This window comes from Trichomonas vaginalis, chromosome IV (genome assembly GCF_026262505.1).
Source record: "Trichomonas vaginalis G3 chromosome IV, whole genome shotgun sequence".
In the NCBI taxonomy this organism is placed as follows: Eukaryota; Parabasalia; order Trichomonadida; family Trichomonadidae; genus Trichomonas; species Trichomonas vaginalis.
This window is the reverse complement of record NC_067206.1, coordinates 20768829-20783224: the sequence shown is the minus strand read 5'-3', so window position 1 is coordinate 20783224 and position 14396 is coordinate 20768829. Positions and strand designations below refer to the sequence as shown.

Here is a 14396-nt window from a genome sequence, read left to right as displayed (position 1 = left end):
CTAGTAACAAGCACAAATTCATGCTCTTCTTTGGTTAAAGGAGGGTTGCTTTCAGTGCAGATAACTTTGTAACGCTTTGATGAAGCAGAGATGTTTCATAAATACTCCACTTATTCCATGGATCAATTCCTGCCGTATACTGAAATTAATGTAAGAAGTTAGCAACTGTTGCTGTGTTACAGTACTTTGCTCGTTTTTCCTCATTTTCTTTTGAGCTTTTGATCTCAATGTTGAGATCAGAGCAAACTCTGTTTAACCATGATCTTGAGGGGAGATATACTTCTAGCGAAGTAAACAATTCTTTTTCCTCTTGTTGGAAATTCGTCTGGATGAACAAGGCCAGCTAGATATAAAGCTCTGCTGTATCTATACTCCAGTAATTCGTAGGCAATCTGATAAGCTTCGATTACCTTTTCACATGCAAGACCTTTTGCTCTTTGATTGATTTCACCATAAAAATCAAGTAATTCGACCTCTGAAAGATACGATGGTTCTCCACCATTACATGTGGTTGTCCATACATTTTCCGCAATTGTATGTCGCAACTCTGCAGTTATTGAATCATCGCGTTCCATGTGAAATTCATCTTTGTTATCAGTGTAGCACTTTTTGTTTAGTCTTCTTTTGAAGATTTTACGTTGAATACGAGACAAAACTGCTTTTTCTCAATGAAGTTTACATTTGGCTTTAATGTAATTAAGACTTTTCATGTCACTTTTTGTAAAGTTCATTTTCGGTACGGAACAAATGCATATATTAATGCATTAATTCTAAATGTAATAAATTTTGTATCTTTGAAAATTTCAAAGTTAAAAAAAATTGGACTAATATTATTCGTCTTCAAATGTACTATGCAAATTAAAGTTTTTGGGCTATGGATTCTGTGGGATAAGATTATTGAAATTTTGGATGTTCCTCGAATTGGCCAGAGATTCGAGTGTCAATGCCTTGTTCCATAACATAGTAATTGTGTTTGTGACTGAGCATATTTTTTTCTAAAATATAGAGATTAAAATTGTAAAAATCTTCATTTAAGGAGTTCCTGTTAAATGATTGTGACTTGATTATATTTGTGTCGTTTTTGGTAGTCTCTTTATTCGATTTTGATGAATTTATGTTCGAAATTCGGTATTTAACTAATAAGATTCAGAGTAAAACACTGGAAATCGGATATTCTCTATGCCAATGAACTGGACAATCTGTGTGTTTGGGAGGTGAAATTCCAAATTTTTTTGAAATCCCGAAAATGAAGATCAACCCTTTATTTTTGATTAAGATATTTTACAATTTCAGATTTTTTTGAATACTTTTGATTCGGTTTTGTTAAAAGCATATCAGCTAACTTGTTTTAAAAATCACATATTTTTATGTGGTAAGACGAAATGATGGAAGTGAGGCATATCTCAATATTTTCACCAGATCTTCAGGCATTTAGCATGGATATATAATTGTTATCATGATTTGTATTTAGTAATATTATTTAATCCAACTTATCAAAGCTAAACAAGATAAGAAATGCGTTTTAATTTTTTTTTCAAACAAAATTGAACAAAAAATACACTTAGAAGATATATTTCTTTAAGTTATTTATAGTAATGGAAATAATATGGTATATCTATCATTAACATATAAGCAGATCATACCTCTCTTGTGCCATGCAATTATGAATTAAGAATTTTGTAAATTCAACTGTATATAATAATCTTTTAATTGAAAAACATCATCAGACAAGAGATGTTAATCATGTGCATCTAATATAATTGTTTTTGTCTAGTGTTGAAAACAGAAATTCATCAAAAGTGACACCTCAGAAAAGCTATAATATTGAATTTTTGGAACTTTTGATAGAGCACGTTTTTAAATATTAATTAAAGTAAATGTATATTTCGTAAAGATTCTTTTTAATAAAAAATAAAATTTTGAAGAAGAACACAAAATCTTCTGAAAAATAATATCACATAAACTCATATTATTTTCTAATATATAACTATTTTATATAAAAATCAAATTCAATGATCTTAAAAGCGAAGGATAAACCTCAAAATTTACGAATATAATGAGTGGGAATATAATGCTTATCTATCATAAAACCATATGAAATATCAATTTTTGCTTTACGCCTAATTTTTGACGACAATTAGCAAAAAATGTTAAATGTTAACACTCAGTCCATTTGAATATGAAAAATAAAATTGACTTTGATTAAATGTTTTTATTTATCATGCAATTCTTCTTGCGACCAAAGATTTGAATAAAATTTCAAAAAATAAGATAGCTTAAAAATAATATACGGTAGTGTTTACTAATAGATGAATAGTATATAAATTCTATTAAAATGGATTTGATCCAAAAAGATATATAAAATTTGATCATAAATAAAATTGTTTAGAAGTCATTTAAAATGATGTAATTATTCAAATTTTGCTAAAACCCATTCCTCTTTGATATATAACTCCCATTTTTGCATTTCTGGCTCGTACCAAAATTTTGAAACTTCGAATAATTCGTTAGGAGTGTAATTACTATTCGTTTTTGGATTAATATCGAGAGATAAATGTGGTGTATTGTTGTATTTTTCAATGAACTGCTGAACTGAGTCCTTGATTTGTTGAATATCATCCAACTCGTCTGGCAAAAACTTTTCTAAGCTTGGCCACAGGCGCTCCACCTTGCCGTTCTGTCTTGGCATATACGGCAAGGTGTGCTTCCAAACTATTCCGTTTTCCTGCATAACCTGGCCGAATTCACCGCGGTTTTCACCGCCGTTATCGGTCCAGATGCAGTAAGGGATAAACTCCTCTAAAAGTTTTCTTAAAATATTCGCTGTTGAGTTGGAAGACTTGTTTTTCAATAATTTAGTTTTGAGAACTTTACGTGTCATATCATTCAATATGGCAAAGAATGGAAAAGAAACATTACCGTGAAGGTAATGAATATCGCAGTGCCATATCAAATTCTTTGATATGGCACGATATTTGGTAGGTGGATCTGCTGGTTTGTAATCTCTTTTTGAAGATAAACCTGATTCCATCATAAATTTTTCCACTTGATGAGGCTTTATTTTTTGTAAATTGTCAAAAATTTGATCTTTTGTCAAATCTTCTATATTTTCAAATTCTTTTGCAATTTCTTCTTTTTCTTTCTCACAATCGGGATTTTGAACAATATTTTGAAACCTTTTAATCAATAAATAAGTTTTTGAAATTCCTCCTTTATATTGTGAAACACAAGAATTAATTAATTGTTTTTGTTCAAATGTTGGTGGATTTGGTTTTCTGCCGCGACTAACTTTTGGTAATTCGATTTCTTGAAGTTGAAATGCTCTTCTTATTGTATTTTCGGCAACATTCAATTTAATTTTACCATTTTCCAATTCAACTTCCTTTCCCACACTTTTGTAATATTCACCTTCTTCTATTCTTCTTTTAGCTTCAAATAGCCATTCTCTGTTTATAGATTTGGCAGTAGTCATAAAAGTGGTCCTTCTTTTGTGATAAGATTCAAATTTGAATGTGGATGATAAATAAAAATCAAAAATAATTGTTATAATTTAAATGAAGAAGTAATTTAAAACGATTTTATTTATGATCAAATTTTATATATTTTTTGGATCAAATCCATTTTAATAGAATTTATATACTATTCATCTATTAGTAAACACTACCGTATATTATTTTTTAAGCTATCTTATTTTTTGAACTTTTATTCAAATCTTTGGTCGCAAGAAGAATTGCATGATAAATAAAAACATTTAATCAAAGTCAATTTTATTTTTCATATTCAAATGGACTGAGTGTTAACATTTAACATTTTTTGCTAATTGTCGTCAAAAATTAGGCGTAAAGCAAAAATTGATATTTCATATGGTTTTATGATAGATAAGCATTATATTCCCACTCATTATATTCGTAAATTTTGAGGTTTATCCTTCGCTTTTAAGATCATTGAATTTGATTTTTATATAAAATAGTTATATATTAGAAAATAATATGAGTTTATGTGATATTATTTTTCAGAAGATTTCATTCTATATGCCTATGAAAAGTACTCTCAAAACTAACTTTTTCCTAATTATAATTAAATCTAGAATATTGTATTATGCTTAGTGTTATTTCATTTTTCTCATTCAATTTAGAATTTACAAATGTCAAAAATTGAGAGCTGTCACTTTTGATGAATTTCTGTTTATTACATAGCATTAATAAAAAAATCATTTGTTCTGATTAATATTTATCCAATAATAATATATATTCATTTTTGAATTTAATTAGCTTTTTTAAAGCTTAATATTTAATAATATTATTATTCAACATTCTTAATAAAATAAGATATATGCTTTATGTCTAATATATGTTTTGTAGAAATTTCGAGGAAATATCAAGGTTTCAACATCACTTCACTTCCACCATTTCGTCTTACGAAAGTTTAATTGTATGATTAAATACTTGGGCCATTCTAATATTTCATCTTTTTGAAATCGATTTTGCTCAATAGGATATGTATTAAAATATTTTTCCAATGCATCCAATAAATTATCCGTGCCATTTATTGATATATCAAGAAAGTCGTTTTGTTTTGTTTCTATCGGGGTAATACGATGTGAAAAGTGACAAAAATATACTATGATTTATATTTCATTGTATAATAAAGTCGAGAAGGGAGTCCTAACCTTAAGAAAGGGCTCTCTTCTCGACTTTCTGCTGCAATCTCACTCGAATTGCGCGTATATACTGCTTCTTTCATTAGAAGTAGTATATACGCGCAACAATATGCCATGGCAAGTGCACTTGTCGCCACTTTTAATGTTTCTCAAATGCAATGCGGGAAGGAGTGGCAATATAGTACTTGGGTAGTTGTGGAGTTATGTGTTAGGAGAGGGAACAGGACAAATTTGCCACACGGCACTTTTTTTTAAAAAAAATTAATGGAGCGGAGCGATACTCTGCTGCAGGAGCCCCAAGGCTCCCAATCATTACGAAAGGGAGCCTCAGGGCTCCTGAGAATCCATCAGCAGAGGCCTTTTCATTTGGCCTCTGCTGATCAAAGATTCGGCGAAGCCATTCTTCGTCTCAGGAGCCCCAAGGCTCCCAATCATTACGAAAGGGAGCCTCAGGGCTCCTGAGAATCCATCAGCAGAGGCCTTTTCATTTGGCCTCTGCTGATCAAAGATTCGGCGAAGCCATTCTTCGTCTCAGGAGCCCCAAGGCTCCCAATCATTACGAAAGGGAGCCTCAGGGCTCCTGAGAATCCATCAGTAGAGGCCTTTTCATTTGGCCTCTGCTGATCAAAGATTCGGCGAAGCCATTCTTCGTCTCAGGAGCCCCAAGGCTCCCAATCATTACGAAAGGGAGCCTCAGGGCTCCTGAGAAACCTCTTTGAGAAGGTTTTCTTTAAGAAAACCTTCTCAAAGATGATTGTCAGCATTCACTCAAAATCTACCAAGAGTTTCAAAGTTTCAAATCTATCTGAAATGAAGCTTTGAATCTCTTGTATATCTAATTGTAGAGGTACCTTTTCAAAATGTCTTCTATTGATTAAATTTAATCAGTAAAAGTCATTTTGAAAAGGTACATCTCTATAATTGCTATTGAGCATTCACTCTTGGAACCTTGGAGCTCTTGTGTAGTGCATGAAAACTCCAAGATTCTAGAATAAAACATATATCATAGACATAATTTCTTCAAATATAATTTAAGGTTATTTTTTAAAAAATTAGAACAGCGTAATTTAAGGTTATTGAAAAGTGACACTTGACAAATTTATCCCGCACTCTTCAAAAATAAGGAAATTTTGATAAATATCCTCATCGCTATTATCATAAAAGATTCAATATCCCTTTCGATATTTAATGACAAATTTGAAAAGGTGTTTGAAATTCTTTCGGATTTTGTTGAATTTAACCCAAAATTTATTATTAATTGTTTACAAGAAATTTTATTTAACTCTTCTTGTAAAGAAAACTTTGCCAATATTTTGAATGCATTTGAAAATTCCGAGCTTAGAATATATTTGGATGAATGCGAAGATGAAATCGATCCTGAAATTTTTGACTCTCTCAAAAATATGTATTCAATTTTAAATGAATCTAATTCTCATCAATAATAACATATGAATAAAAAATAAATGGATTTAATTTTTTTTATCAGTTTCAATAGATTACAGTTATTTTTATTTTCTACAATATCTCATTACCAAATCGTTTTAACTCTTTGTATATCAAAGAATAATAATAAGTGACCTGTAATAACCATACTCATAATGGATTAGACCTCAAATTATTTAAAATGTCAATTCAATATTATTAAATTACAATTTCTTTTATTCTAATAGATTTTAACTAGCCAATCATGATTACAAATATTGTAGCCTTCATTAACTCATAATATCGAAGAATATAACTTATATTCATGGACAATTTGTGATTAATTTCCAATAATATATAAAAACCGACTCAAATTAATCATGTTGGCATTAGCGCGCATCGATGCTCAATCTACCTGTAGTATTATAAGCTTATATTCCTATTTTTCAGCATTAAAATTGTGAATTACGTAATTTTGTCATAGTTTTACGTAATTTTAATTTTTTTTGATAAGAAAAAAATGACTTTAAGAAAAAACGAGATCACTCATAATCTTTTTCTCAGAAAACTGCAGAGTATACAACAAATGTACTCAAACGTGCATTAAGCACAATACCTGGTCCCCATTTCGCTCTATGGACCGATAATGGTACAAAAAATAAAGAAAAATTGCAAAAACGTTCCCACTTTTTGAGAGGGATGTTTTGCAAAATAATTTTATGGACATCTCTGGAAAGTTTCATTTCAGTTTGATAATATATCCAACACCTATATAGAAGAGCCTTGCTGATTTGACCTGAAAGAGCGAAAGTTAGTTTTTTGATTTGAAAACCCTGCAATTTAATATTGTTAAGGACTCAATGTAGAAATATGATATAATATCATGTAGAGATCAATCATCTTCCAAAAATCTTCTATGTATGAAAGAAAAAAATTTGCAAAACGTACCTCTCAAGAAGTGGGAACGTTTTGCACACTCTCGAAAATAAAACACAATTTCATTAATTATTATGCGAAAGGGGAATTGAACATATTTTTATTCAACCAGATAATCCTCAGGCCAACAGATTTCGCAAAGAGAATTTCCCCAAACAGTAAGATTTTTCAAAAAAAAGAAATATAATGCGAAGAATTAAGATTAATCACCGAAAAAACAACTGATTTTACTTACTTTAATGATTTTGAAGATATGCAAATTATCAGGAAGAAAGCTCAATATAACAAATAAAATAATATTCTAATTTGCAAGAATGGGTTTAATGACTACGCACAAATACATAGCCTCATACATATCAACAAAGGTCTTGGGTCTCCGAGGTTCTCAATTTCATCAGAAACCGCTATATGATAACCAAGCTTACTCAGATCTACACATAAATACATAGCCTCATACATATCAACAAAGGTCTCTCTACTCTTAAGTTCCAATTCCCAAAATTTTATTTTTATATTTATTGGCAAAAGGTAAAAGTTCCAAATTATCGTATCGTTAATTTTTAATTTGCTTTCAAATTATATTTTTTGTACTTACGTTCAATTTTTATTTTTAATAAATTATTTATATTAAAATTTCGAAATATTCATAAATACATTCAATTCATATAATAATAGTCAATATCATCGTTTTGAGAAGATCAGATCCTACACAAAAACCATGGAGAGGATTGTATTTTCAATGTATGCCTCTGGTCGAGCACTAAAAGCAAAAGCTAGACAGTTTTTAACCTGTATAATAAAAATGTATCATATATCTTTTTGGAAAATAAAAACAAATTTTTATTTATTCAATATTATATAAAAAGGTGTTGATATTGCAGGTTTTTCAGTATGTTTTCCATCCCAATAAAACTCAATATTAATCGATATATCTGAAAAATACGAGGTGTCAAAGTGGTGAATTTCACCTCACTTCGTTTTGCTCCATTAAATTGACTCAATTTCATCCCTTTGCTGAGAATTTTTGTATTTGGAGGATAATAATCTAAATAATTCGAAATATTTGTTACAATAACTATCAGTGCTTGATTTAATGTTTGAATTTGATTGCTTCAAATTGCGCAATTTTAAGTAATTCGGCGTCAGATGTTAATTTTTTGCAAGAAGAATTAAATATATATGTGGGATTTGGTATTGCGTTTGATGTTTTGTTTGTTAATTCGTTGGATAAGGCTTTATCTGGGTTCCACGGATGAATACCATACTGATGCATTGACTTAATCACAAGCATCAATTAAAATTCTTACAATTTTTAACCTTGGTTTTGGGGTATTTGATAAATTATCTTGCTCATATGTGTAAAGCGGAACATATTTTAACCTGTTATTCTTTGATCTCAAAGATGCTGCACATCCTACATCAAATAACTGGAGAACTACTGTGCAGTAAGCTGGAAATGTCAAGAGTTCAATTCTGAAGAGACTCAAAAGTTTGCAAGTAAAATAACTTACTCGGCTGATATGATTATCACCGAATACGATATTATGCTGAGCTGCTGTGATAGCATCAAGACTTGAGCGATATCTCTGGATTTCGATAATAAAAGTTAAATTAAAGATATCCCATATCTTCTTTGTCATCCATCCATAAGATTGTCCTGTAAGGAATGCTCTCACGGAGCGGAGTTCCTGTGAACAATTTTATATTCCTGGAACAATAATAAATGGTTTCATCCGGTATCCTTCAGAATTATATGGGAAGATACTAGTAACAAGCACAAATTCATGCTCTTCTTTGGTTAAAGGAGGGTTGCTTTCAGTGCAGATAACTTTGTAACGCTTTGATGAAGCAGAGATGTTTCATAAATACTCCACTTATTCCATGGATCAATTCCTGCCGTATACTGAAATTAATGTAAGAAGTTAGCAACTGTTGCTGTGTTACAGTACTTTGCTCGTTTTTCCTCATTTTCTTTTGAGCTTTTGATCTCAATGTTGAGATCAGAGCAAACTCTGTTTAACCATGATCTTGAGGGGAGATATACTTCTAGCGAAGTAAACAATTCTTTTTCCTCTTGTTGGAAATTCGTCTGGATGAACAAGGCCAGCTAGATATAAAGCTCTGCTGTATCTATACTCCAGTAATTCGTAGGCAATCTGATAAGCTTCGATTACCTTTTCACATGCAAGACCTTTTGCTCTTTGATTGATTTCACCATAAAAATCAAGTAATTCGACCTCTGAAAGATACGATGGTTCTCCACCATTACATGTGGTTGTCCATACATTTTCCGCAATTGTATGTCGCAACTCTGCAGTTATTGAATCATCGCGTTCCATGTGAAATTCATCTTTGTTATCAGTGTAGCACTTTTTGTTTAGTCTTCTTTTGAAGATTTTACGTTGAATACGAGACAAAACTGCTTTTTCTCAATGAAGTTTACATTTGGCTTTAATGTAATTAAGACTTTTCATGTCACTTTTTGTAAAGTTCATTTTCGGTACGGAACAAATGCATATATTAATGCATTAATTCTAAATGTAATAAATTTTGTATCTTTGAAAATTTCAAAGTTAAAAAAATTGGACTAATATTATTCGTCTTCAAATGTACTATGCAAATTAAAGTTTTTGGGCTATGGATTCTGTGGGATAAGATTATTGAAATTTTGGATGTTCCTCGAATTGGCCAGAGATTCGAGTGTCAATGCCTTGTTCCATAACATAGTAATTGTGTTTGTGACTGAGCATATTTTTTTCTAAAATATAGAGATTAAAATTGTAAAAATCTTCATTTAAGGAGTTCCTGTTAAATGATTGTGACTTGATTATATTTGTGTCGTTTTTGGTAGTCTCTTTATTCGATTTTGATGAATTTATGTTCGAAATTCGGTATTTAACTAATAAGATTCAGAGTAAAACACTGGAAATCGGATATTCTCTATGCCAATGAACTGGACAATCTGTGTGTTTGGGAGGTGAAATTCCAAATTTTTTTGAAATCCCGAAAATGAAGATCAACCCTTTATTTTTGATTAAGATATTTTACAATTTCAGATTTTTTTGAATACTTTTGATTCGGTTTTGTTAAAAGCATATCAGCTAACTTGTTTTAAAAATCACATATTTTTATGTGGTAAGACGAAATGATGGAAGTGAGGCATATCTCAATATTTTCACCAGATCTTCAGGCATTTAGCATGGATATATAATTGTTATCATGATTTGTATTTAGTAATATTATTTAATCCAACTTATCAAAGCTAAACAAGATAAGAAATGCGTTTTAATTTTTTTTTCAAACAAAATTGAACAAAAAATACACTTAGAAGATATATTTCTTTAAGTTATTTATAGTAATGGAAATAATATGGTATATCTATCATTAACATATAAGCAGATCATACCTCTCTTGTGCCATGCAATTATGAATTAAGAATTTTGTAAATTCAACTGTATATAATAATCTTTTAATTGAAAAACATCATCAGACCAAGAGATGTTAATCATGTGCATCTAATATAATTGTTTTTGTCTAGTGTTGAAAACAGAAATTCATCAAAAGTGACACTTCAGAAAAGCTATAATATTGAATTTTTGGAACTTTTGATAGAGCACGTTTTTAAATATTAATTAAAGTAAATGTATATTTCGTAAAGATTCTTTTTAATAAAAAATAAAATTTTGAAGAAGAACACAAAATCTTCTGAAAAATAATATCACATAAACTCATATTATTTTCTAATATATAACTATTTTATATAAAAATCAAATTCAATGATCTTAAAAGCGAAGGATAAACCTCAAAATTTACGAATATAATGAGTGGGAATATAATGCTTATCTATCATAAAACCATATGAAATATCAATTTTTGCTTTACGCCTAATTTTTGACGACAATTAGCAAAAAATGTTAAATGTTAACACTCAGTCCATTTGAATATGAAAAATAAAATTGACTTTGATTAAATGTTTTTATTTATCATGCAATTCTTCTTGCGACCAAAGATTTGAATAAAATTTCAAAAAATAAGATAGCTTAAAAATAATATACGGTAGTGTTTACTAATAGATGAATAGTATATAAATTCTATTAAAATGGATTTGATCCAAAAAGATATATAAAATTTGATCATAAATAAAATTGTTTAGAAGTCATTTAAAATGATGTAATTATTCAAATTTTGCTAAACCCATTCCTCTTTGATATATAACTCCCATTTTTGCATTTCTGGCTCGTACCAAAATTTTGAAACTTCGAATAATTCGTTAGGAGTGTAATTACTATTCGTTTTGGATTAATATCGAGAGATAAATGTGGTGTATTGTTGTATTTTTCAATGAACTGCTGAACTGAGTCCTTGATTTGTTGAATATCATCCAACTCGTCTGGCAAAAACTTTTCTAAGCTTGGCCACAGGCGCTCCACCTTGCCGTTCTGTTTGGCATATACGGCAAGGTGTGCTTCCAAACTATTCCGTTTTCCTGCATAACCTGGCCGAATTCACCGCGGTTTTCACCGCCGTTATCGGTCCAGATGCAGTAAGGGATAAACTCCTCTAAAAGTTTTCTTAAATATTCGCTGTTGAGTTGGAAGACTTGTTTTTCAATAATTTAGTTTTGAGAACTTTACGTGTCATATCATTCAATATGGCAAAGAATGGAAAAGAAACATTACGTGAAGGTAATGAATATCGCAGTGCCATATCAAATTCTTTGATATGGCACGATATTTGGTAGGTGGATCTGCTGGTTTGTAATCTCTTTTTGAAGATAAACCTGATTCCATCATAAATTTTTCCACTTGATGAGGCTTTATTTTTTGTAAATTGTCAAAAATTTGATCTTTTGTCAAATCTTCTATATTTTCAAATTCTTTTGCAATTTCTTCTTTTTCTTTCTCACAATCGGGATTTTGAACAATATTTTGAAACTTTTAATCAATAAATAAGTTTTTTGAAATTCCTCCTTTATATTGTGAAACACGAATTAATTAATTGTTTTTGTTCAAATGTTGGTGGATTTGGTTTTCTGCCGCGACTACTTTTGGTAATTCGATTTCTTGAAGTTGAAATGCTCTTCTTATTGTATTTTCGGCAACATTCAATTTAATTTTACCATTTTCCAATTCAACTTCCTTTCCCACACTTTTGTAATATTCACCTTCTTCTATTCTTCTTTTAGCTTCAAATAGCCATTCTCTGTTTATAGATTTGGCAGTAGTCATAAAAGTGGTCCTTCTTTTGTGATAAGATTCAAATTTGAATGTGGATGATAAATAAAATCAAAATAATTGTTATAATTTAAATGAAGAAGTATTTAAAACGATTTTATTTATGATCAAATTTTATATTTTTTTGGATCAATCCATTTTAATAGAATTTATATACTATTCATCTATTAGTAAACACCGTATATTATTTTTAAGCTATTTATTTTTTTGAAATTTTATTCAATCTTTGGTCGCAGAAGAATTGCATGATAAATAAAAACATTTAATCAAAGTCAATTTTATTTTTCATATTCAAATGGACTGAGTGTTAACATTTAACATTTTTTGCTAATTGTCGTCAAAATTAGGCGTAAGCAAAATTGATATTTCATATGGTTTTATGATAGAAAGCATTATATTCCATTTATTTCGTAATTTTGAGGTTTATCTTCGCTTTTAAGATCATTGAATTTGATTTTTATATAAAATAGTTATATATTAGAAAATAATATGAGTTTATGTGATATTTTTTTCAGAAGATTTCATTCTATATGCCTATGAAAAGTACTTCAAAACTAACTTTTTCCTAATTATAATTAAATTCTAGAATATTGTATTATGCTTAGTGTTATTTCATTTTTCTCATTCAATTTAGAATTTACAAATGTCAAAAATTGAGAGCTGTCACTTTTGATGAATTTCTGTTTATTACATAAGTAAATAAAAATCATTTGTTCTGATTATTTTATCCAATATATATATATTCATTTTTGAATTTAATTAGCTTTTTTAAAGCTTAATATTTAATAATATTATTATTCAACATTCTTAATAAAATAAGATATATGCTTTATGTCTAATATATGTTTTGTAGAAATTTCGAGGAAATATCAAGGTTTCAACATCTTCACTTCCACATTTGTCTTACGAAAGTTTAATTGTATGATTAAATACTTGGGCCATTCTAATATTCATCTTTTTGAAATCGATTTTGCTCAATAGGATATGTATTAAAATATTTTTCCAATGCATCCATAATTATCCGTGCCATTATTGATATATCAAGAAAGTCGTTTTGTTTTGTTTCTATGGGGTATACGATGTGAAAAGTGACAAAAATATACTATGATTTATATTTCATTGTATAATAAAGTCGAGAAGGGAGTCCTAACCTTAAGAAGGGCTCTCTTCTCGACTTTCTGCTGCAATCTCACTCGAATTGCGCGTATATAGCTTCTTTCATTAGAAGTAGTATATACGCGCAAAATATGCATGAAGTGACTTTCGCACTTTAATGTTTCAAATGCAATGCGGGAAGGAGTGGCATATAGTACTTGGGTAGTTGTGGAGTTATGTGTAGGGAGGGAACAGGACAAATTTGCCACACGGCACTTTTTTTTAAAAAATTAATGGAGCGGAGCGATACTCTGCTGCAGGACCCAAGGCTCCCAATTACGAAAGGGAGCCTCAGGGCTCCTGAGAATCCATCAGCAGAGGCTTTTCATTTGGCCTCTGCTGATCAAAGATTCGGCGAAGCCATTTTCGTCTCGGAGCCAAGGCTTCCCAATCATTACGAAAGGGAGCTCAGGGCTCCTGAGAATCCATCAGCAGAGGCCTTTTCATTTGGCCTCTGCTGATCAGAGATGATCGGCGAAGCCATTCTTCGTTCAGGAGCCCCAGGCTAAATATACGAAGGGAGCTCAGGGCTGAGAATCATCAGAGGCCTTTCATTTGGCACTCTGCTGATCAAGATTCGGGAAGCCATTCTCGTCTCAGGAGCCAAGGCTCCCAATATTACGAAGGGAGCTCAGGTCCTGAGAACCTTTTGAGAAGGTTTTCTTTAAGAAACCTTCTCAAAGATGATTGTCAGCATTCACTCAAAATCTACCAAGAGTTTCAAAGTTTCAAATCTATCTGAATGAAGCTTTGAATCTCTTGTATATCTAATTGTAGAGGTACTTTTAAAATGTCTTCTATTGATTAAATTTAATGTAAAAGTCATTTTGAAAAGGTACATCTCTATAATTGCTATTGAGCATTCACTCTTGAACCTTGGAGCTCTTGTGTAGTGCATGAAAACTCCAAGATTCTAGAATAAAACATATATATAGACATAATTTCTTCAAATATAATTTAAGGTTATTTTTTTAAAAAATTAGAACAGC

At 30.2% G+C, this 14396-nt stretch overlaps 2 protein-coding genes across 2 annotated transcripts, besides 13 other annotated features; both read right to left on the bottom strand.

The window, feature by feature from the left end:
• Positions 1 to 236: 236 nt before the first annotated feature.
• TVAGG3_0137530 (uncharacterized protein) lies at positions 237 to 575 on the bottom strand (the record flags this gene model as incomplete). Its single annotated transcript, XM_051224176.1, has 1 exon — positions 237 to 575. The coding sequence occupies one exon, from the start codon at positions 573 to 575 to the stop codon at positions 237 to 239; it is 339 nt and encodes a 112-aa protein (XP_051109162.1).
• A 1199-nt stretch (positions 576 to 1774) lies between these two features.
• Positions 1775 to 1812: a mobile genetic element.
• Positions 1775 to 1812: a terminal%2Cinverted (terminal inverted repeat of Banshee-A3 transposon ID:TVAGG3_0137520).
• A 601-nt stretch (positions 1813 to 2413) lies between these two features.
• Positions 2414 to 3472: a mobile genetic element.
• A 682-nt stretch (positions 3473 to 4154) lies between these two features.
• Positions 4155 to 4191: a mobile genetic element.
• Positions 4155 to 4191: a terminal%2Cinverted (terminal inverted repeat of Banshee-A3 transposon ID:TVAGG3_0137500).
• Positions 4192 to 4876: 685 nt separating this feature from the next.
• Positions 4877 to 4910: a terminal%2Cinverted (terminal inverted repeat of MuDR-4N1_TV transposon ID:TVAGG3_0137490).
• Positions 4877 to 5772: a mobile genetic element.
• Positions 5773 to 9018: 3246 nt separating this feature from the next.
• Positions 9019 to 9357, bottom strand: TVAGG3_0137480 (uncharacterized protein; the record flags this gene model as incomplete). The annotated part of the gene is made up of 1 exon (XM_051224175.1): positions 9019 to 9357. The coding sequence occupies one exon, from the start codon at positions 9355 to 9357 to the stop codon at positions 9019 to 9021; it is 339 nt and encodes a 112-aa protein (XP_051109161.1).
• A 1199-nt stretch (positions 9358 to 10556) lies between these two features.
• Positions 10557 to 10594: a mobile genetic element.
• Positions 10557 to 10594: a terminal%2Cinverted (terminal inverted repeat of Banshee-A3 transposon ID:TVAGG3_0137470).
• A 2311-nt stretch (positions 10595 to 12905) lies between these two features.
• Positions 12906 to 12942: a mobile genetic element.
• Positions 12906 to 12942: a terminal%2Cinverted (terminal inverted repeat of Banshee-A3 transposon ID:TVAGG3_0137460).
• Positions 12943 to 13594: 652 nt separating this feature from the next.
• Positions 13595 to 13628: a terminal%2Cinverted (terminal inverted repeat of MuDR-4N1_TV transposon ID:TVAGG3_0137450).
• Positions 13595 to 14396: a mobile genetic element.